Genomic DNA, 23,667 nt, shown 5'->3' with positions numbered 1-23,667 from the left:
AAAACAGGTGGGGGAAAAGGGTACCTAAGTATAGTTCTCAATCAGAGACAACGATAGACAGCTGTCCTTGATTTAGAACCATACCAGGCCAAGACATAGAAATATAACATAGAAAAAAGAACATAGACTACCCACCCCAACTCACGCCCTGACCAACCTAACACAAAGACATAAAAAGAAACTAAGGTCAGAACGTGACATGCCCTTACAAAGGATCCCAATTTCAAACTCTCCAAAAAAGTGTTTAACATTTTTTAAAACAAACAATAATGAATACTAACTGAAAAAATATCGTATGTAGTTTCTTCCAATAGCCCTCTCTGACTTTAAAGAATATTTCTCTCAAAACTAGGAGATTTGGTCAACATTGGCATATTTGTCTAAAATCCTAAATGAATCATGAATGAGCAGGGACAGCTTCACCATCAGGACACCTTCGTCATGTCCTCATTACCTGTAGTGCAACAAGACAACTCACGGTCTGTAAAGTTCTCTCCTTTTGATAGATTTAAACAAACAATATTAAAATCACCATTGTCACCATCATAAACTGTCAACTCCCATCTGCCGAATAGATTAAGATAGGACATTATATGATTAGGTTTTAGAGTCATAAAGAAAATGAGGATAAACTTAGCATATTACTTGATTGAAGAAGAAATATTTGCTTTTTGTCAACTCCGTAAAACATCAACTCCGTCAGATTTTTGTCTAAAGTCAACTCCGTCAGAGTGCTGAAAGATCTGATAGAATGGTTATATTTTTACAAATGTTTGTATTAAACATTTATTTTTAGAGGCTGTTTTGAGTATTTGTTGTCAGCCTCGTCAATGGCTTGTCAACTCACTGATGGCTAACCCTCTTAATAATATCGATCTTTTTTGTCAATATTCAGAAAAAAATATTTTAACATTGTTGCAACATATGCTTAAACTACTGACTTATTTGCTGTGTTAGACCTAAGGGTTATTGTTTGCTTTCTAAATGTTGTTTTATGTTCTGAATCTAGAGAAACATGTCAAAATGCTAACGAAATTAGCCTTGGAGCATTATCATATCATATTTGAATAATCTAATGTTAGAATTAAACAATCAAGGCCTTTATTTAACACTTGTTGGATAATAAATATTTGTCTGACGAGGTTGACATCAATCCAGTTGCATTTTATAAAACAATTAAAGAATTAGGACGTTGTTCCTTTACATGGTGTGATAGCTGATACTTTTGTCTATCAAAATATATAATTCAAATGTTATTAATATTCAATATCTTGATATTTTTGATCTGGTAAGAATAACATCCTTGTAAATAGTCATTGGACACCACCTGTCTGTTGTGCTCTGTGTGCTGGAGGTTGTATGAGGTCAGCTTGCTAGTTGCTTTCCTCACTGCGGTGCTGACCAGAACGACAACCCCGACTAACAAAATCAAGCCCAGCAGAACTCCCAGGACTATGGTCGCCACTTTCCAGCCTTCTCCCGGGGCCGTTGATATCTGGGAAACTCCTACAGGGAAAAACAAATGTTTGGTCAATGTCTTTAAGTAACTACTGAAAGGACAATATTAGATAAGCAGCATCCCACATAAAATAAAACAGAAGAAATGAGTGAAATCACAACTAAGTCACATACATTAATTGAACAAAACAAACACCATCGCCATGTAATGCCAATTCACACAAAAAAATGCAATGTTTTAAAGATACTTTTCAAGGTAGTTATGGCGGTTATGTCCAGGTGTTTACAGATAGTGTCCTGTAGAGCAGTCTGGAGAGCTCTTTCATCAGTGTAAATATTCTCATTAAAACCACACATCATCCTAACTACCACACTACCCCTCTGAAAGCCCACCACTGTCATGTCAAAGGATGGCTCTGACAGAACACGCCGTATTCTGGGGACAACCTGGATTTTTTAAAATAGTAAAGTAGATGTCTACATACATTTTGAAGCAGAGGACGTTAGTGTACCTATGCACAGCTTCCCAGGATTAACAGGATTCTGATCTATCAAACCAGGATAGCAGCTACACTGCTGGCTGCCTCCAGGACCAACCACACACTGAGCAAGTGATGAACACAAACCTTTGCATGGATCTGCACCTGGAGTGATATTTCCTACAAAATAGTGAGTAAATACTACTTAACTGGAGGTACTTACTAGGGTATTACAGGGTAATAACAAATGCTATTCCACTGGTAATTACTCTTGTATAAAGTACTTATTTAATGTAAAGTGTAGCGCACATTTCAAGCAACAAAGTTTTCTTACTCTTGCAGTCAGTACCCGGTACGGTTGGATTTTTGTCATAGAAATTTTCCTTGCATTCACATGTATGTGAAGGTCCCTCTCTGACACAGCTGGCATTTTTTGAGCATGTGTAACTGCCTCTTTGACAGATATCTGCCTCTGTAATAAAGTAATAAATGAAGTTACTAAAAGCCACTAAATACACATGGCGATATGATAACCACCTGGTGTGAATGTAGACTTGTTTTATACCTAGATATACAAATCTATCATTCAATTGATCCAAAGGATCAATATTTCTGTTACTTCTTAAATATTTATTCCAAAATCACATGTTTGATTAACTAGCATAGAAAATATCATTGTACGTAGTTATTGGATTTGAACCTTTTACAGAGGTGATGTTCAGATCCACTCCGAGTGCAGATGATTTCAGCGCATTGATGACGCTGTTCTGCACGTCAGAGGTTGACAGGTTGACCTCGAGAGCAGTGACCAGATCAAAGTCAACGATCACACTTCCTCTGCGTACACCAGTCACAACAATCACCATTTCTTTATCCCTGATAAGGTCCCGGTATTCCTTCGGGAGATTGTTTGCAACCTTTAAAGAAACATGTGCATTTAAATCATACAGGGTTACATTATATGACTCAAATGAAAAAGCAATTATAAAAAATGCTTAGTGAATATTTACCTGCATGGTGAAATTTGTTACAAAATCTTTGTAAAGTTTACTGGATTGATTTGTATAATCAGACACAAAATCTCTGCCTGGAATTCGAGTGAAAGATTCATAGACCTTTCCAGCTTTTGGAGAAAAAAAATATAAATTAACATTCACCAAAATAAATGTCCCATTGTACTAATTTGATCTATATATTTTTTTTAAACAAAAGTAGGTTCTTAGTGAATTTAAGCAGATTACTTGAAAACATTTTGACATACCAGTGATTATGTTTGCTGAAATGTATTTCTTGATACTACAGGATAAGTACTCAATAATCAGAGTGTACATGGTTCCAGGAGTAAGGTCTGAGAAAACAGCTTTGGTGGCTGAGGTCTCACTCTGGCTTGAGTTGGAACCAGACTCCAGCTTCACCTTGTACTGTATCTGCTGGTCCAGGTTAATACCTGTCCAACTCACACTGATTAACTTACTGGTGACATCCTCCAGCCTGATGACATTCACCAGAGTTTCTGACACTGAAAACAAATGACAATAAATAAAGGTAAAATAATTCTGTGTATGTACAGCAATATTTTCACACATTTCAATAGTCGTTGGTATCAATTTGTAAGTAAAAAAATTAATAATTCTATACTATGTCTACTACTTTTGTTATTAAGAATCATATTATCTTATGATGGTTTTTGAGAATGAGTGCATATAATCTTACCGCATTCTGCAACAGTGGTTTTGATTGTTGTCACCAAAGTAGTGTCTCTGAAAGTTAGTCCCTGTGAGGGAGTTGAGGGAGTGGATACTGCTACAAATGTTGAGGTTCTTGTTATTACTGTAGTAGTACCACTTGTTGATGGCATTATTGGTCTTAGAGTAGTGACATCACTTGTGACTGTTGATGTAGCAGTGGGAGTTGTGGCATCACTTGAAGTGACTGTGGATGTAGTTGAGGGAGTGGTGGCATCACTTGAAGTGACTGTAGACATAGTTGAAGTAGTGGTGGCATCACTTGAAGTGACTGTAGACGTAGGTGAAGTAGTGGTGGTATCACTTGAAGTGACTGTAGACGAAGTTGAAGTAGTGGTGGCATCACTTGAAGTGACTGTAGACGTAGGTGAAGGAGTGGTGGCATCACTTGAAGTGGATGTTGATGTAGTTGAGGGAGTGGTGGCATCACTTGAAGTGACTGTAGATGTAGTTGAGGGAGTTGTGGCATCACTTGAAGTGACTGTAGACGCAGTTGAAGTAGTGGTGGCATCACTTGAAGTGACTGTAGACGTAGTTGAAGTAGTGGTGGCATCACTTGAAGTGACTGTGGATGTAGTTGAGGGAGTGGTGGCATCACTTGAAGTGACTGTAGACATAGTTGAAGTAGTGGTGGCATCACTTGAAGTGACTGTAGACGTAGTTGAAGTAGTGGTGGCATCACTTGAAGTTGATGTTGATGTAGTTGAAGGAGTGGTGGCATCACTTGAAGTGGGTGTTGGTGTAGTTGAAGGAGTGGTGGCATCACTTGAAGTGACTGTAGACGTAGTTGAAGGAGTGGTGGCATCACTTGAAGTGGATGTTGATGGAGTTGAGGGAGTGGTATCTTCATTTGAATTGGGTGTTAATGTAATATCACTTGAAGTAACTGTCAATGTAGTTGAATGAGTGATGACATTACTTAGAGTGACTGTTGATGGAGTGATGGCATCATTTGAGGTGGGTGTTGATGTAGTTGAGGGGGTTGTGGCATTACTTGTAATGAATGTTGATGTAATATCACTTGAAATGACTGTTGATGTATTTGAGAGAGTGGTGGCATCACTTGAACTGACTGTTGAGGGAATTTTGGGAGGGTTGACATCACTTGAAATTACTGTTGATGTAGCTGAGGGAGTGGTGGCATCACTTGAATTGACTGTTGATGTAGTTGATTGAGAGCTGCCATTACTTGAAGTGGGTGTTGAGGGAGTGGTGGCATCACTTGAAGTCACTGTTGATGTATTTGAGGGAGTGGTGGCATAACTTGAAGTCACTGTTGATGTAGTTGAGGGAGTGGTGGCATCACTTGAAGTGGATGTTGATGTAGTTGAGGGAGTGGTGGTATCACTTGAAGTGGATGTAGACGTAGTTGAGGGAGTGGTGGTATCACTTGAAGTGACTGTAGATGTAGTTGAAGGAGTGGTGGCATCACTTGAAGTGACTGTAGACGTAGTTGAAGGAGTGGTGGCATCACTTGAAGTGGATGTTGATGTAGTTGAGGGAGTGGTGGTATCACTTGAAGTGACTGTAGATGTAGTTGAAGGAGTGGTGGCATCACTTGAAGTGGATGTTGATGGAGTTGAGGGAGCGGTATCTTCATTTGAATTGGGTGTTAATGTAATATTACTTGAAGTCAATGTAGTAGTGGTGGTATCACTTGAAGTAACTGTCAATGTAGTTGAATGAGTGATGACATTACTTAGAGTGACTGTTGATGGAGTGATGGCATCATTTGAGGTGGGTGTTGATGTAGTTGAGGGGGTTGTGGCATTACTTGTAATGAATGTTGATGTAATATAACTTGAAATTACTGTTGATGTATTTGAGAGAGTGGTGGCATCACTTGAACTGACTGTTGAGGGAGTGGTGGAATCACTTGAACTGACTGTTGAGGGAATTTTGGGAGGGTTGACATCACTTGAAATTACTGTTGATGTAGCTGAGGGAGTGGTGGCATCACTTGAAGTGGGTGTTGGTGTAGTTGAGGGAGTGGTGGCATAACTAGAAGTGACTGTTGATGTAGTTAAGGGAATGATGGCATCCCTTGTAGTGACTGTTGATGTAGCTGAGGGAGTGGTGGCATCACTTGAATTGACTGTTGATGTAGTTGAGTGAGAGCTGCCATTACTTGAAGTGGGTGTTGAGGGAGTGGTGGCATAACTTGAAGTGACTGTTGATGTAGTTGAGGGATTGGTGGCGTCACTTGAAGTGACTATTGATATAGTTGAGGTGGTGGTGGCATCACTTGAGGTGACTGTTGAGGGAGTGGTGGCATAACTAGAAGTGACTATTGATGTAGTTGAGGGAGTGGTGGCATCACTTGAAGTGACTATAGATATAGTTGAGGTGGTGGTGGCATCACTTGAGGTGACTGTTGAGGGAGTGGTGGCATAACTAGAAGTGACTGTTGATGTAGTTGAGGAATTGGTGGCGCCACTTGAAGTGACTATTGATATAGTTGAGGTGGTGGTGGCATCACTTGAGGTGGGTGTTATAGTTGAGGGAGTGGTGGCATAACTAGAAGTGACTGTTGATGTAGTTGAGGGATTGGTGGCGTCACTTGAAGTGACTATTGATACAGTTGAGGTGGTGGTGGCATCACTTAAGGGAATGATGCTATCACTTGTAGTGACTGTTGATGTCATTGAGGGAATGGTGGCATCACTTGAAGTGACTATTAATATAGTTGTGGTGGTGGTGGAATCACTTGAAGTGACTGTTGATGCAGTTGAGGGAGTGGTGGCATCACTTGAAGTGACTGTTGATGTAGTTAAGGGAATGATGCTATCACTTGTAGTGACTGTTGATGTCATTGAGGGAATGGTGGCATCACTTGAAGTGACTATTGATATAGTTGAGGTCGTGGTGGTGGTGGCATCACTTGAAGTGACTGTTAATATAGTTGAGGGAGTGGTGGAATCACTTGAAGTGGATGTTGTTGTAGTTGAGGGAGTGGTGGCATAACTAGAAGTGACTGTCGATGTAGTTAAGGGAATAATGGCATCACTTGTAGAGACTGTTGATGTTGTTGAGGGATTGGTGGCATCACTTGAAGTGGGTGTTGGTGTAGTTGAAGGAGTGGTGGAATCACTTGAAGTGACTGTTGATATAGTTGAGGTGGTGGTGGCATCACTTGAAGTGACTGTTGAGGGAGTGGTGGAATCACTTGAAGTGACTGTTGATGTAGTTGAGTGAGAGGTGGCATCACTTGAAGTGGGTGTTGGTGTAGTTGAAGGAGTGGTGGAATCACTTGAAGTGACTGTTGATATAGTTGAGGTGGTGGTGGCATCACTTGAAGAGGGTGTTGGTGTAGTTGAGGGAGTGGTGGAATCACTTGAAGTGACTGTTGATGTAGTTGAGTGAGTGGTGGAATCACTTGAAGAGGGTGTTGGTGTAGTTGAGGGAGTGGTGGAATCACTTGAAGTGACTGTTGATGTAGTTGAGTGAGTGGTGGAATCACTTGAAGAGGGTGTTGGTGTAGTTGAGGGAGTGGTGGAATCACTTGAAGTGACTGTTGATGTAGTTGAGTGAGTGGTGGAATCACTTGAAGAGGGTGTTGGTGTATTTGAGGGAGTGGTGGAATCACTTGAAGTGACTGTTGATGTAGTTGAGTGAGTGGTGGAATCACTTGAAGAGGGTGTTGGTGTAGTTGAGGGAGTGATGGCATCACTTGATGTGACTGCTGATGTAGTATCACTTGGAGTGACAATTGATGTAGTTGAGGCAGTGGTGCCATCACTTGAAGTCGGTGTTGAGGGAGTAGTGGCATCACTTGACACGGATGTAATGTATGTTACAACTGTGAATTAAAACAACAACAATGTATCTATTTGAAGAGTGTCGCACACTCTATATATAAATTGGGTAAAAAAACAACGTTTCGGCATCACTGTGCCTTTTTCAGGGTAATTCATGAATGCTTGAAACAGGTTGTGTAGACAAACAGTGCAATTATTGAAACCAATGACAATAGTGACGGGTGTGTCATTATTATTAGGTTGATTAGTATGAAGTAAGTGTTATTGTGACATGTAATCTCTTAGTTCAGCCATAATGCATAATAAGCATCATCAACAGGGGGAACATGTTGGGTGTACGCTGATAAGCTGGATAAATAATCGAAACAATAGTACACCCCCCTCCCCTTTGCCCTCAGAACAGCCTCAATTTGTTGGGGTATGGACTCTACAAGTTGTCAAAATGCTGGCCCATGTTGATTCCAATGCTTCCCACAGTTGTGTCAAGTTGGCTGAATGTCCTTTGGGTGGTATACCATTCTCAATACACATGGGAATCTGTTGAGCATGAAAAACCCAGCAGCGTTGCCGTTCTTGACACAAACCGGTGCGCCTGGCACCTACTAGTAAACCCTGTTCAAAGGCACTTCAATCTTTTGTCTTGCACATTCACCATCTGAATGGCACACATACACAATCCATGTCTTAAGGCTTAAAAATCCTTCTTTAACCTGTCTCCTCCCCTTCATCTACACTGATTGAAGTGGATTTAACAAGTGACATCAATAAGGGATCATTGTATTCACCTCTATTCAGCTGGTCAGTCTACGTCATGGAAAGAGTAGGTGTTTTTAATGTTTTGTACACTCAATGTAGTATATTAACCATGACTAAAACGTCACACTGCTCTTTACTTTTCAAATGTCATTCAAATACTTAGCATTAGTTCATTTTAAACTGCTTTGACCTCAGACAAGAACGATTGAAGTGCCTCTAAGTCAGTTATGTGGTTTATGACAGTGGAAAGCTGAGTCATAAACTATAGTCTACTTAAAGTTTATCACCTCGGAAACAACTGGGTTAAAGTTAGCAGTTATCTAATTAAAAGCTTCATGAAACCATACATAATAAAACATGTAACAAAATTTAACAGAGATCTATTATTTTTTACACAAAAGGTCTCTATTTTATTATTTTGTAATCCGTGTCATCATGCTGTCGATTTATTCAGTAATAAGTTCAAGTAATAAGGAAAAGATGGACAACAAAAACGTTTTGGTTCCAGCTAGTATGCAACATAATTAAACCAGTGGTACTTACATAACATAAAGGCAACCTTGATAAGCCAAGTGGATATTCTTTCTTGCATTTTAAAAATATATATTTTTCTTTCCCAGGCACATCTCATTTAACCCAGCCCAGGTAGCCTGCTATGTGATGTGAGGCAGAGATGATTTCCTTGTTCACAGGTGAAAAGCAAGGTGTGTATGGCAATCTGTTTTGTTTGGAACAACCCATTTTGCTCTCACATTTAAGTATAACCCATAGGATGGATCAGGGAAGTGTTGAATTCACAAAGAGACCTTTGATATGTTATGGTAGGACTGAGGGTGGAACACCATGTTAACCACAGTTGGTCATTCATTAGAAACTTTGCATGATGCAACCCCTGGTAAAAACATTGATGGAAATATTAAAACAGGCTCCTTCCAAAAACACTCAACCTCAGCTTTGCATATTGTAGACCGTGCCAGCATCCCAGAGTCGCCTCTCCATTGTTGACGGTGAGACTGGTGTTTTGCGGGTACCATTTAATGAAGCTGCCAGTTGAGGACTTGTGAGGCATCTGTTTCCCAAGCTAGACACTCTAATGTACTTGTCCTCTTGCTCAGTTGTGCACCAGGGCCTTCCACTCCTCTTTCTATTCTGTTTAGGGCCAGTTCTGTGAAGGGAGTAGTACAGCTGAGATCTTCAGCTTCTTGGCAATTTCTCACATGGAATAGCCTTCATTTCTAAGAACAAGAATAGACTGACGGGTTTCAGAAGAAGGTTATTCGTTTCTGGCCATTTTGAACCTGTAATTGAACCCACAAATGCTGATGCTCCAGATACTCAACTAGTCTAAAGGCGGCCAATTTTATTGCTTCTTTATTCAGAAGAACAGTTTTCAGCTGTGCTAACATAATTGCAAAAGGGTTTTCTAATGATCAACTAGCCTTTTAAAATTATAAACTTGGATTACACAACATGCCATTGGACCACAGGAGTGATAGTTGCTGATAATAGGCCTCTGTACGCCTATGTAGATGTAAAAAATTTGTTGTTTCCAGCTACAATAGTCATTTACAACATTAACAATTACTACACTGTATTTCTGTTCTATTTGATGTTATTTTAATGGACAAAAAAATGTGCTTTTCTTTCAAAAACAAGGACATTTCTAAGTGACCCCAAACTTTTGAACGGTAGTGTACATGTACTGTAAATGTATTTTGTAGTGTAACTATCAATTTTAATGTTCCAATTATTCCAGCTCCAAACTATTTCAATGACTGATTTCTAATTAAACAAGGGTATTGGTGGAGCAATGCTAACTGGTAGAGAGAAGTTATTGTTTTGTTCGAAACAGCAAATCCTTTAACAGATCACCTTGAAAAGGCTCCTGAACACAATATCCCTGATGGTGTTACTATAGGAGAGTGGGAAAAGTGATAATTATACTGATTTAAAAAGAGTCACAATATGATAATGATCATGTATTTTTGATTGAACCTTTATTTAACCAGGCAAGTCAGTGAAGAACAAATTCTTATTTACAATGACGGCCTAACCCAGACCAATGGTGCACTGCCCTATGGGACTCCCAATCACAGCCAGATGATATTCAGCCTGGATTCAAACCAGAGACTGTAGTAACACCTCTTACATTGAGATGCAGTGCCTTACACTGCTGCGTCACTCGGGAAACATGAAATCAAACACCAAGAGGCAAAATCATTTTTCTAGTTGGATATAGTCAGCAAAGGGCTCTCAATAGACATATTTTCATATAGGCTACCGGTAATGTAGTTGGAAGCAAATTTGAGGAAGCTTTCAGAGACATTCATCTATGCCCATGTAGGACACAGTCCACAGTGTGGCAGTCAACGTTATTTTCATCACTCTTTGTGCCTACAGGGGCATTAAATGGATACTTCGGGTTTGTGGCAATGAAGCCCTTTATCTAGTTCCCATTTGTCTTGTAGACTTTCAGTCTTTGCACTAACGCTAACAGCATTGGCTCACGAAACTGCGTCTAACTTCCTTCATACAGGACACAGTGACATAAAAATGGTAGGCTACCGAAGAGTTCATCTGACTCTGTGGAAGTAGATAAAGGGCTTCAATGCCAAAATCCCATAATGGATCTTCCACTGGAGAACCACAGAAATGCATGGTTAAGAAATGATGTGACTATAGTATCTTCATAGTAAAATTCACACTGCTCAGTGAAAAAAAAAATACATCCGGTGTTTTGTGGTTTGTGATGACACTAGATTAAGATCACATAACAGCACAATAATTTGCATGTTTGTTTTAATGGAAATGTTAACACTGGCGCACAAAATGTACAGTCAAAGCCAGAGAAATAGTTTTACTGAATTGACATGAATCTCCTAATTGAGTCCAAATTTCTATGCAGATTATTCCCCTGCTTTGTATTGGTTTGTATTCATTTGAGTTATTTTCTATATATTTTAGCATAGGCTACATTTCATGACACGCATGTCATCCATTTGACTGCAGCGTAGAAGAAGAAGTTTAACGTGACCATGGCAACGAGAAACTGCGATGGATGATGAGGAGGAGACCTGGCTGATGACTGTGGCACGTTTTTGGAGCTTGGAAGATTGGAAGCTTGGAAAGTCCAGAGATAGCTAGACTAGTAAATTGGGCTAAGGAACAGAAGGTGGGTATTGGAGAAGCTGTACAGCGGAGGAAGACGCGGCATGAGCATGGTGAACAGATAGACATGGTTATGGACTGTGAGGAAGAAAGAGAAGAGCCGAGTGCAGTGGGCAGATGTGTGTTGAGGATGTGTATTCTGCTGTCTCTGAAGGCTCAGAAATGGAACCTGAATTATTTGAGGTGGGTGGCAGGTGTGGTGAAGAGCATCATGCAAAGGATTATTCAGGCCCATTGGGAGTTGAGGTGGAGCAACTAAAATGTTTAATTCCCTGTGTGTGTGACGCTGCCCGTTTGGTGCAACACAGACCCAGTGGCAACCATGGTGAAACTGAGTCTTTACCTGATAAAGTCATATTAGAATATGTCAGTTATCCAGTGAGAGCTTTTGTGCCGAACCCACTAAGGTGTTTCAGATGCCAAGCTTATGGTCATGTTGCAGCAGTGTGTTGGAGGGAGGTTCTGAGATGTGAGAAGTGTGCAGGAAGGCATGGGACAAAGGAATGTGTAGTATGGAAAAAACAGTGTGCGTCAATTTCGCTGGGGATCAGAAGTGTCCGGTGCGAGAGAGACCGGTTGAGGTTGCCAGGGTCAGAGTAGAACAGAATGTGTCGTATGCTGAGGCAGTGAAGAGAGTAGAGGATGATGTGGGTGGCCAAGGGTGAGTAGTAGGCCTAGGCCAATACAGAGTGATACGAGTTTGTGCATCAGTAAGGTTGGCTTCTTAGAAGCACACAAGATCTCCCTCTTGTAGGATGCGATGATCTTCAGTCCTCTTTTGTCGGCTCAGCAAGGTAGGTTGGTACTCACAGCTCCAGCTAGACCAGAACTTGCTGGTGAGACTCTGCACTTGTCTTCACTGGCTCTTGAAGATATCTGTCAGTATAAATCTCCAGGAGGAGTGGGTGAATCAACCTTTAGGGTAAGTAGCATAGCAGGAGTCAGGATGAATGGGGAGTCTGGATTGGTGAAGACAGGAATGAGAGGTCTGGCGTTGATTACAGCTGTGACCTCAGCCATAGGGATGCACACGACTTTGTGTGAGAAGTGAAACAACTTGTTTTGTAGCAGCATGGAGTTGAGGATTCTGTGTGCCACCCCAATCATGTGGTCCCAGGCACCTACAATGTGTGAAGAGTTGACTTCCCATGTACAGCCTTGTTCACTGAGGTAGTTCTGGACACCAGGCCTCTGATGTTTCTCCTTTCCGAGTTCCAACTTCTTACAGTCCCCTATGAAGTTTGTTCCACAATCGAATCTTTGCTTTTTTGCTGGTCTACAGATGGCAAAGAAACTCCTGAGGACATTGATGTATCTGGAGGTGTCCATGGACTCGATGACTTTGATGTGCACTGCCCTAGTGCTCATGCAGGTGAACAACATCACCCAGCTTTGCGTTGAACTTGACCTCTTCTGGTACGGCGAATAGTGACTGTCCAAAAGCCAAAGACATCCAACCCCAAGTATATGAAGGGAGGGGTTGTCTTGAGGCTTTCGGGAAGAAGGTCTGCCATTCTCTGTTGTTCATTTTCCTACAGAGCTTCCACTATGTGACACACTTGTGTAGTGCAGAGCTGATGAGCCTCTTACCCCCAACGATCCACAGGCCTGCTGCTTGGACTGCTGCTCCTGTGAAGTGGCGGCCCTGATGTTTCACCTGTTCATGGTAGTGCCGTACCAGCAGTGTAGATATGTGGGTGTGTCTTGATAGGATGAAGGGACTTTTTCTCACTACTGTCCAGCTGTGCATGTTTCAGACGGCCTCCTATTCTGATGAGACCTTCGTCCAGGATGGGATTCAGCTTTGTGAGTAAACTGCTCTTAAGAAGGTCTCTTTTCTCTTCAAATGCAGTGAACTCCTCAGAGTAGATTTCTTTTTGAACTGACCTGATGATGACTTTCTTGGCTTGAGACAGCTCTTCTGGAGTCTGAGTTTGTTGCGCTGATGCCAGCCTATGCATTTGGTCAGTTGGCCCATCGAGTCGGACTTGTGTGAGCGAGCAATGTAGATGAGGAATGAAACGGCTCTCAGTAGTGAATTCCATGTGGAGAAGTGCTCAAAGTTTTCTGTATCTGGTTTGCGTGATGAGGCTTGTTACCAGGGGCGGAATTCGACATCCAAGCCTGGACTGACCAGCTCGAACACTTGTGTCTTTGGCTGAGCATGATCAGGTTTGTACAGGAATACTGGTCCTGTGAACCATGATGTACTGGTGAGATGGGAAGTGGGAACTGACCTTGAGGTGTGGTCAATGGAATTGTGTTCTGTAGGTACGTAGTGCCACTGCTCCGGCCATGTTGATGGTCAGATGTGTTGGACTCTGTTGTGCACATACAGATAGCATTTAGTCTCATTGTATATGTACCTGAGGATTACTTTGCTGTCACAGTATAAATTGATGGTGTCTGGTTTGAGGTCTATTTCATCTAGCATGAGCTCTGCCATTTCTACTACCAACACTGCTCCACATAGTTTGAGCCGGGGTATAGTAGGATCAGACTGAGGGATTAGCCTGGCTTTCCCTAGAATGAAGCCCACATCTTGAAAGTATCTAAAAACACACATATGTAGCTCTGTGTGTTTCTATTTGAAAGGGAGTTTGTGGTGTAGGTGTGTGGGATATGAAGCAGCTTCAGATCCTGTAGTGAGTCCCTCCATGCTTCCCATTCTTTCAGATTTTCTTCAGAGAGTGGTGAATCCCAATCGCAAGTGTCTGAGGAGAGTTCCCTGTATGGTTCCCGGAGCTACCAGGCTGAGAGGGTCGAAGAGGCTATTTACTGTTGACAGGCCTCAGCGACGCGTGAATGCTATGTCATTGACTGATGCTCTGAAGGTAAAGGGGTCCTTGGTTATTTTCCAGCATAATTCAAGACTGTGTTGCATGGGCGTGGTTTCTCCTAGGAGCCCTAGGTCTTTAATCTTCTGGGGGGGAATGCTTCCATCATGGTTGCACTGTTCAATGCGAACTTGCGCAGTCGTATGTTTAACACTGCTAGTTATGTTTGTGTTCTCTGTAGCAAGCCAATGGCCTCTGTATCTGTGGGCAGAGACTTGAGCCCATCATCGACATAGAAGACCCTCAACAAATTGTCGGGTGCCTGTCCCATGGTCCTGTTCACCTTCTTGTGTAGCTCGCCTGAGCCTGTATATGGCAACAGCAGTAGATGGGCTTTTGCCGAAGACGTGGAATCTTCATCCTGTACTCGATGATGTCTTTTTGTGACATTGTTTTCTCAGTACCAGAGGAATCTCAGGTAGTTTCTGTTATCTTCTCTCACAATGAAAAAATGTAACATCTGCTGGATGTGTGCTGTTATTGCTACAGGTTCTTTCCTGAAGCGGTTTAGAACTCCCAGGAGGCTGTTGTTTAGGTCTGGGCCTGTGAGCAGCACATTGTTGAGGGAAAGACTGTACTGCTGTGTACTGCAGTCAAAAACCACCCTGATCTGGCTTGGCTTTTGTGGATGGTAGACCCCAAAGTTTGGCAGGAACCAACACTCATCTCCATCATTCAGTCAGATAGCCAAGATAGCTAAGTGATCATTTTCCGGTTCGATGTAAGTTCAATACGGATATGTGCATGCAGAATAGAGGCAATAACATGAGGTGGCACTTTGAGAAAGCTAACTGGAAGATGGGCGGGACAAAAGTTATCAATGGAGGGGTCTGTGAATGAGTGCGCTGAGGCAGTAACGTCTGTAATTATAGCAGCTGCAGATGTGATTGTTCCAGTGGGTTCAGGGGGAAGAAGGTGGTGGGTGGTGCCATGGTGGACAGATGAGTGCTCAAAGGTGGTGCAGGAAAGGGATATAACTCCACGGGCACTTAAGAATGGATTGACAGAAACGGAGTATCAAAGAAAGAGAGCAATGGCGAGAAGAACGATTAACAAAAAGAAAAGGGAGAAATTGGGGGACGTCTGAATAACTGGATTATGGACTTCCTGTTTGATCGGGTCATACAGGTGGGGGTGTAGTCAGAATAGTCAATGTGGTGTTGTGGAAATTCTTACACAGAGACACTCAAAGTCAATCTTAATATGAATAATTGTTTTTGTCAGCGTGCTAGAGAGGTTCCAACCAACTCAATGCACCTGTGACAAGGTTGAAATAGACAATTAAGCAGTCGGGTTACGTATGTATAGTTGTGAAGTCACCTGCTGTATTATTTGAGTAACTGCATTCCCGTGAGTATCTATATACAGCACTGGAAAAAAATAGGAGACCACTGCAAAATGATCCGTTTCTCTGGTTTTACTATTTATAGGTATGTGTTTGGGTAAAACTAAACATTTTGTTTAATACTATAAACTTCTGACAACATTTCTCAGAAAAAAAAATATTGTCATTTAGAGCATTTATTTGCAGAAAATTAAAACGGGTCAAAATAACAAAAAATATGCAGTGTTGTCAGAAAATAATCTCAAATAATGCAAAGAAAATAATTTTAAACCGAATACTAATCTTTTAACTCTCCACCAGTCTTTCACATTGATGTTGGGTGACTTTATGCCACTCCTGGCACAAAAATTCAAGCAGATCTGCTTTGTTTCATGGCTTGTGACCATCCATCTTCCTCTTGATCACATTCCAGAGGTTTTCAATCAGGTTCAGGTCTGGAGATTGGGCTGGCTGAAGCATCCACAGATCATCACCGATCCTCCACCACATTTCACAGTGGGTGCGAGACATGGAGAGGCCTAAAAGCCACAGTGTCTCGCACCCACTATGAAAATTTGCGTCAGCAAGGCTGGAATCGGGCAGCTTTGTCTTTGTGAAAGACGCATGAATCAAGCCACGTACAAGGTTATCCTGGAAGAAAACTTGCTTCCTTCTGCTCTGACAATGTTCACCAATTCTGAGGAGTTTTTTCCAGGAGGACAATGTTCCATGCCACACAGCCAGGTCAATCAAGGTGTGGCTGGAGAACCACCAGACCAGTGGTGCATCTAGATGCATCTAGATACCATCTGTGGTCACCTTCACCATAACCTTGAGAGAGGACAGACCAGAACAGTAGTTTAGGGCATTTCTAATTTACTATATGACAAATTATTATTACTACCTGGTTCAGGAAATCCAGACTTCTAAAACAAATGTCAAAGAACACAGTTGAAACAATTTTTTCCCCCCAAAATGTCAAGTTGTATAATGACAGGAGACAGGCGCAGGAACACGAAATAGGGGGGTTTATTTCTCTACACAAAATAGCGTATGTCCTGAGCATGGGGACAAAGCCCAAACAAACACGTCTATAATACAGAGCTGTAACCCAAAAAAAGAGTGAGGTATAAACCTCTAATAAATACACTGGCGAGGCCCGTACTAACAAGTGCACACTAACACACAAGCCGATACAACAGAGCACACGTACTCACAAGACCACCGGACATGGAACAATAATCAACAAGGACAATGGGGAACAGAGGGCACATACAGTGGGGAGAACAAGTATTTGATATACTGCCGATTTTGCAGGTTTTCCGACTTACAAAGCATGTAGAGCTCTGTAATTTTTTATCATAGGTACACTTCAACTGTGAGAGACAGAATCTAAAACAAAAATCCATAAAAATCACATTGTATGATTTTTAAGTAATTAATTTGTATTTTATTGCATGACATAAGTATTTGATACATCAGAAATGCAGAACTTAATATTTGGTACAGAAACCTTTGTTTGCAATTACAGAGATCATACGTTTCCTGTAGTTCTTGACCAGGTTTGCACACACTACAGCAGGGAATTTGGCCCACTCCTCCATACAGACCTTCTCCAGATCCTTCAGGTTTCAGGGCTGTCGCTGGGCAATGCGGACTTTCAGCTCCCTCCAAAGATGTTCTATTGGGTTCAGGTCTGGAGACTGGCTAGGCCACTCCAGGACCTTGAGATGCTTCTTACGGAGCCACTCCTTAGTTGCCCTGGCTGTGTGTTTCGGGTCATTGTCATGCTGGAAGACCCAGTTGGCTTCTTCGTTGGAAAAAAGGACAGTCTTGATTACCGTTCCCTGAATGACGTCACAGTCAAGAACCGTTTCCCTCTTCCTCTGATCCCAGCGACCCTTGAACAAGTGGGCCGCGGCAACATTTATACAAAACTTTACCTGCGAAGTGCATATAACCTTGTCCGTATACGTGAGGGAGGCGAATGGAAGACGGCCTTTAACACCGCATGCTGGCACTACAAATACCTGGTCATAAGCCTTACTAACATCTCCGCCGTCTTCCAATCCTTTATGAATGAGGTTTTCCAGGATATGATCAACTGCTTTCTCATGGTCTACATTGACATCCTGATTTATTCCCACTCCCTGAAGGAACACATACAGCATGTGCAAAAAGTTATTCAACGGTTCCTTGACCATAACCTTTATGTGAAGACTGAAAAGAGCACCTTCCATTACACCTCAGTGAACTTCCTCAGTTTCGCACTGACACGGACACCTGGCATGGATGAGCACAAAGTCATCGCCGTCAGTAACTGGCCCAAACGCACCACGGTTAAGAAACCCCAACGTTTCATTGGGTTCTCCAACTACTATCGCCGGTTCATTCGGAACTTCAGTTCTACTGCCGCTCCCATCACTGCCCTTACCAGCCAAAAGACCCGGACCCTTCAATGGACTGATACCGCCCTGACTGCTTTCAACAACTTGAAACACCTCTTCGCCTCAGCTCCTGTCCTTCGCCAACCTGATCCAACCCTTCCTTTTACCCTGGAGGTGGATGCCTCCGAAGTAAGAGTAGGCGCCATACTCTCTCAGTTGGTGGGAACACCTCCAAAGTCACACCCCTGTGCCTTCTTTTCCAGGAAGTTATCCTCTGCTGAGAGGATTTTCGATGTTGGGAACAGAACTCCTCGACATCAAGCTGGACCTCTGAGTGGCGCCACTGGTTGGAGGGCGCCCAACAACCCTTTCTCGTCCAAATAGATCATCGTAATCTGGAATATCAGAGGGGCCAAGAGGTTAAACTCCAGACAAGCCCACTGGGCTCTTCACACACTTCCATTTTCATGTTCCTTACATCCCTGGAAAGGAAAACGTAAAAGCTGATGCTCTCTCCTGCCTGTTTGACCTTCCGACCAGTAACTCAGACACTACACCCATTCTTCCTTCCTCTTGCATTAGGGGACCAGTACAGTGGGAAGTTCACTCTGCCATACAAGAAGCCCTAACCTCAGACCTGGCTCCTCCTGAGACACCAGCTGGGAGGAGTTGCATACCAGCAGCTGTTAGACCCCTAACTGATGCAATGGTGTCACACGTCCTTGGGGTCAGGACATCCAGGCATTACACAAACCACCAAACTTCTAGCTTCTGGTGGTCCTCACTGGCATCCGATGTAAGGGATTACGTACTCTCCTGTCCAGTCTGCGCCCAAACCAAAAGCCCTCGTCATCTCCCTTCCAGTAAGCTTCAACCTTTGCCAGTCCCTCACAGACCCTGGGCCCACAAAGCTGTTGATTTTGTCACAGACCTTCCTGAATCCTCTGGTAACACCACCAACCTTGCCATAGTAGACCATTTTTCAAAAATGTGTCTGGTTCTGCTTCCTCATTTACCTAACGCCATGGAATTGGCTGAGTATATGTTCCAGCAGGTGTTCCGGCTGTATGGGATTCCGGAGGATGTCGTCTCTGACCGTGGTCCCCAGTTTGTCTCCTGGGTGTGGCGAGCCTTCTGTGACCAACTGGGGGTCGCCCTCAGCCTCTCCTCCAGGTACCATCGCCAGACCAACGGACAGACAGAAATACTGAACCAAGAAATGGGGGAAGTACCTCCGCCAACAATATTCTGCCTCTCCACATAACTGGAGTCGGTATATGGCCTGGGCCGCATACGCCCAGAACTCACTCATGCATTCATCCCTCCGCCTTACTTCTGTACTAACCCGGCAGTCTAGGGGGGATGGTATCGAGACCCGTAACATAACTCATGCAAAATATAACAGTGAAAAAGTAACAGTGAGAACAAAAACCACAGACAACTAATTTACTGTCAAACTCTCATGGTTTATTTCTAAACACACAGTAAAAGGGGGGGCAGGAAAAGGGGCTGAGCTGGACCCAAGGAAAGAAACAAATATCCAAAAACACCCGTAAGCTAGACTAGCCTACTTCAATACAACTAACTAACTAACCAAAAATACAGCGGGTGGTCCGCCCAGTTCTAACTAGGGTATTTAGACAAAGTATTCCTACGGGTAATGTATGCCCTTGGGCAACTTGTCTTGGTACCCCCTTTTCCCACCATCAAACAAACAGTCAAACACCATAACCAAAACAATACTCACAGGTGGGGACAAAGTGACATGTAGTTGCAAAAACAAAAGAGCTCAATCCAGAGAGAGAGATATATAGAGCGAGATATTGAGAGAGATTAAGAGAGAGAGATATAGAGCGAGATTAAGAGAGAGATTAAGAGAGAGAGATATAGAGCAAGATTAAGAGAGAGATTGAGAGAGATATAGAGCGAGATTAAGAGAGAGATTAAGAGAGAGAGATATAGAGCGAGATATTGAGAGAGATTAAGAGAGAGAGATATAGAGAGAGAGATATAGAGAGAGATTAAGAGAGAGATTAAGAGAGAGAGATATAGAGCGAGATATTGAGAGAGATTAAGAGAGAGAGATATAGAGCGAGATTAAGAGAGAGACACAGAGAGAACGAAACACAAAGAGATCGAGCTCCAGAGGAAACAACTGAATGGGTTTTTAAACTAAGGGAAAGGGGATGTGATAGGGTAATGGAAAAGGAGCAGGTGTCTTCTGAATGATGACTGATTGGGGAATGATGATTGCCACCTGTGAGGGGAGAGAAAAGAAAAACACATAGGATACACACACACACAGGATACCTGTATCCGTAACAGTGTGGGTGTGCAAATTGTATATTTTTCTATTCATACTTCATCAGATCATCATATTAACTCATTATACTCAATATTATGTTAGTTTAACTATAGTAACCCATTATACATTTGTTACATTACAAATTCCTCCTTTAGACTAGTGTTCTCTTCATACAGGGGTGAAAATATTTACATTAGCTCTATTTAACAGAATATTAAGAAATAGCTCTCCATAATGTAATACCATCAAATTCCCCTGATGAGACATGTTATCCTCATATAATCTAGTCATCTTAACCTCAGACATGTAATCCTCGTTACTAACAAGACATGTTATGTATGAGATTTCTGATACCTGTTATCCTCTACCAACAGCGGTGTTGGACAGACCCCTAGATAACATTACAGATCAGCTCACACAGAACTGGTTGTGGCATTCATTCACCTATTTCACATGTAAGCTAGTCCCCTGATAGCTCTCATTCACTCAATACTTAACTTCTTGGTGACCAGGGGCAGTATTTTCACGTCCGGATGAAATGCATGCCGAAATTCAACTGCCTGCTACTCATCCCCAGAAGATATGATATGCATATTATTAGTATATTTGGATAGAAAACACTCTGAAGTTTCTAAAACTGTTTGAATCATGTCTGTGAGTATAACAGAACTTATTTAGCAGGCGAAACCCCGAGGACAAACCATTCAGATATTTTTTTTGAGGTCACTCTGAGTTTTCATTGGGGATCCAGATTTCTAAGGGACCTTCTTGCAGTTCCTATCGCTTCCACTGGATGTCAAAAGTCTTTAGAAATTGGTTGATGTTTCTTTGTGTGATGAAGAAGTACGGCCATCTTGAACGAGGGTCACTTGAAGTGTACTGTTAGATAGAAGTGCATGACCAGAAAGCTAGCTACTGTTTGTTTTCTTCCTATATTGAACACAGATCATCCCGTCTTCAATGTTATTGATTATTTATGTTAAAAAATACCTAGTTGTATTACAAAAGTAGTTTGAAATGTTTTGGCAAAGTTTACAGGTAACTTTTGAGATATTTTGTAGTCACGTTGCATAAGTTGGAACCAGTGTTTTTCTGGATCAAACGCGCCAAATGAATGGACATTTTGGATATATCGATGAAATTAATCGAACAAAAGAACCATTTGTGATGTTTATGGGACATATTGGAGTGCCAACAAAAGAAGCTCGTCAAAGGTAAGGCATGAATTATATTTTTATTTCTGCATTTTGTGTCGCGCCTGCGGGGTTTAAATATGGTTTCTCTCTTTGTTTATGGAGGTGTTATCCTCAGATAATAGCATTGTTTGCTTTCGCTGAAAAGCCTTTTTGAAATCTGACATGTTGGCTGGATTCACAACAAGTATAGGTTTAATTTGCTATCTTGCATGTGTGATTTATTGAAAGTTTTGATATTTATAGTAATTTATTTGAATTTGGCTCCTTGCATTTTCCCTGGCTTTTGGCCAGGTGGGACGCTAGCACATATCCCAGAGAGGTTAATACCCTGTCTAGGACACACGTTCCGCTAACGGAACCCTCCCCCAACATTCTGCTGGAAAGGCAGCACGGGAAATTAAAAAATATTTTTTTGAAATATTTAACTTTCACACATTAACAAGTCCAATACAGCAAATGAAAGATAAACATCTTGTTAATCTACCCATTGTGTCCGATTTTTTAAAATGTTTTACAGCGAAAACACAACATATATTTATGTTAGATCACCACCAAATCCAAACAAACACACAGCAATTTTTCCCAGCCAAAGATAGTCACAAAAGCAGAATTAGAGATACAATTAATCACTAACCTATTGATAATCTTCATCAGATGACACTCATACATTTATGTTTTGTTCGATAATATGCATATTTATATCCACAAATCTCAGTTTACATTGTTCAGAAATGCCTCCAAAATATCCGGAGTGACTGGCCTCACACTCTAGTACAGTAGGTGGCTGTGTATGCATCTTAAATGTTGGATGTGATCCACCAACCTAATCTTCAAGAAGAAGAAGACAAAGACGGAAGTGGATCAAAACATTAGAGGGAAAATTACAACATAGTAAGTAAGTTCAAATGTGATAATTAGTTAACAATGTTTATTACAGTAATGTTTAGAGAGCATTCCAATTGTATCAGTATTTGTACAACGATAAAGGGCTAGCATTTAATAACTACAGTAACTTAATGTTAACGTTACTCGCTAGCTAACGTTTATGTCTCTTTCCAAGGTTGGAAATCCCAGCTAGCTAGCTAGCTAACGTTATAAAAAATGGCCAGCTAGTTAGCTTTGTACGGCCATGCTAGGTGGCACAGGCACACTGTAACTACAGTTGAAGTCGGAAGTTTACAAACCCCTTAGCTAAATACATTTAAACTCAGTTTTTCACAATTCCTGACATTTAATCAGAGTAAAAATGTCATGTCTTAGGTAAGTTAGGATCACCACTTTAAGAATGTGAAATGGCAGAATAATAATAAAGGGAATTATTATTTATTTCAGCTTTTATTTCTTTCATCACATTCCCAGTTGGTCAGAAGTTTACATACACTCAATTAGTATTTGGTAGCATTGCCTTTAAATTGTTTAACTTGGGTCAAATGCTTCAAGTAGCCTTCCACAAGCTTCTCATAATAAGTTGGGTGAATTTTGTCCCTTTCCTCCTGACACAGCTGGTGTAACTGAGTCAGGTTTGTAGGCCTCCTTGTTCGCACACACTTTTTCAGTTCTGCCCACACATTTTCTATAGGATTGAGGTCAGAGCTTGGTGATGGCCACTCCAATACCTTGACTTTGTTGACCTTAAGCCATTTTGCCACAACTTTGGAAGTATGCTTGGGGTCATTGTCTATTTGGAAAACTCATTTGCGACCAAGATTTAACTTCCTGACTGATGTCTTGAAATGTTGCTTCAATATATCCACATCATTTTCCTGTCTCATGATGCCATCTATTTCATGAAGTGCACTAGTACCTCCTGCAGCAAAGCACCCCCATAACATGATGCTGCCAGTCCCGTGCTTCATTGTTGGAATGGTGTTCTTCGGCTTGCAAGCCTCCCCCTTTTTCCTCCAAACATAACGATGGTCATTATGGCCAAACAGTTATATTTTTGTTTCATCAGACCAAAATACATTTCTCCAAAAAGTACAAATTTGTCCCCATGTGCAGTTGCAAACCGTAGTCTGGCTATTTTATGGCGGTTTTGGAGCAGTGGCTTCTTCCTTGCTGAGCGGCCTTTCAGGTTATGTCGATGTAGGTCTCGTTTCACTGTGGATATAGATAATTTTGTACCTGTTTCCTCCAGCATTTTCAAAAGGTCCTTTGCTGTTGTTCTGGGACTGATTTGCACTTTAAACACCAAAGTACGTTCATCTCTAGGAGACAGAATGCGCCTCCTTCCTGAGCGGTATGGCGGCTGCGT

The 23,667-nt window shown here is 41.8% G+C and overlaps 1 protein-coding gene across 1 annotated transcript; it reads right to left on the bottom strand.

Annotated features, from left to right (window-relative positions):
• Window positions 1-1,452: 1,452 nt before the first annotated feature.
• On the bottom strand, window positions 1,453-8,041 carry LOC109909702 (mucin-5AC). Its single transcript, XM_031795275.1, has 4 exons — window positions 4,239-8,041; window positions 3,267-3,456; window positions 2,645-2,774; window positions 1,453-1,506 (listed from the first exon to the last, which is right to left on the bottom strand). Exons 1-4 carry the CDS (start codon window positions 6,493-6,495, stop codon window positions 1,453-1,455), a joined length of 2,631 nt encoding a protein of 876 aa, XP_031651135.1. The 5' UTR covers window positions 6,496-8,041.
• Window positions 8,042-23,667: the final 15,626 nt, after the last annotated feature.

The sequence above is a fragment of the Oncorhynchus kisutch genome, linkage group LG18, assembly GCF_002021735.2.
Source record: "Oncorhynchus kisutch isolate 150728-3 linkage group LG18, Okis_V2, whole genome shotgun sequence".
NCBI lineage: Eukaryota > Metazoa > Chordata > Actinopteri > Salmoniformes > Salmonidae > Oncorhynchus > Oncorhynchus kisutch.
Note: the sequence above shows the minus strand (reverse complement) of the source record. Positions and strands in the feature narration are given on the sequence as shown.

Excerpts from the sequence above, each read along its gene's own strand:
- LOC109909702 (XM_031795275.1), bottom strand. The coding sequence starts at position 6,495 with ATGACATCAACAGTCACTACAAGTGATAGCATCATTCCCTTAACTACA. Across the intron at positions 3,457-4,238 it reads TACATCCACAGTCACTTCAA|TGTCAGAAACTCTGGTGAAT; the intron begins GTGATGCCACCA and ends ATTTGTTTTCAG. Across the intron at positions 2,775-3,266 it reads GACCTTACTCCTGGAACCAT|AGGAAGTGTGATCGTTGACT; the intron begins GTACACTCTGAT and ends TGGTGTACGCAG.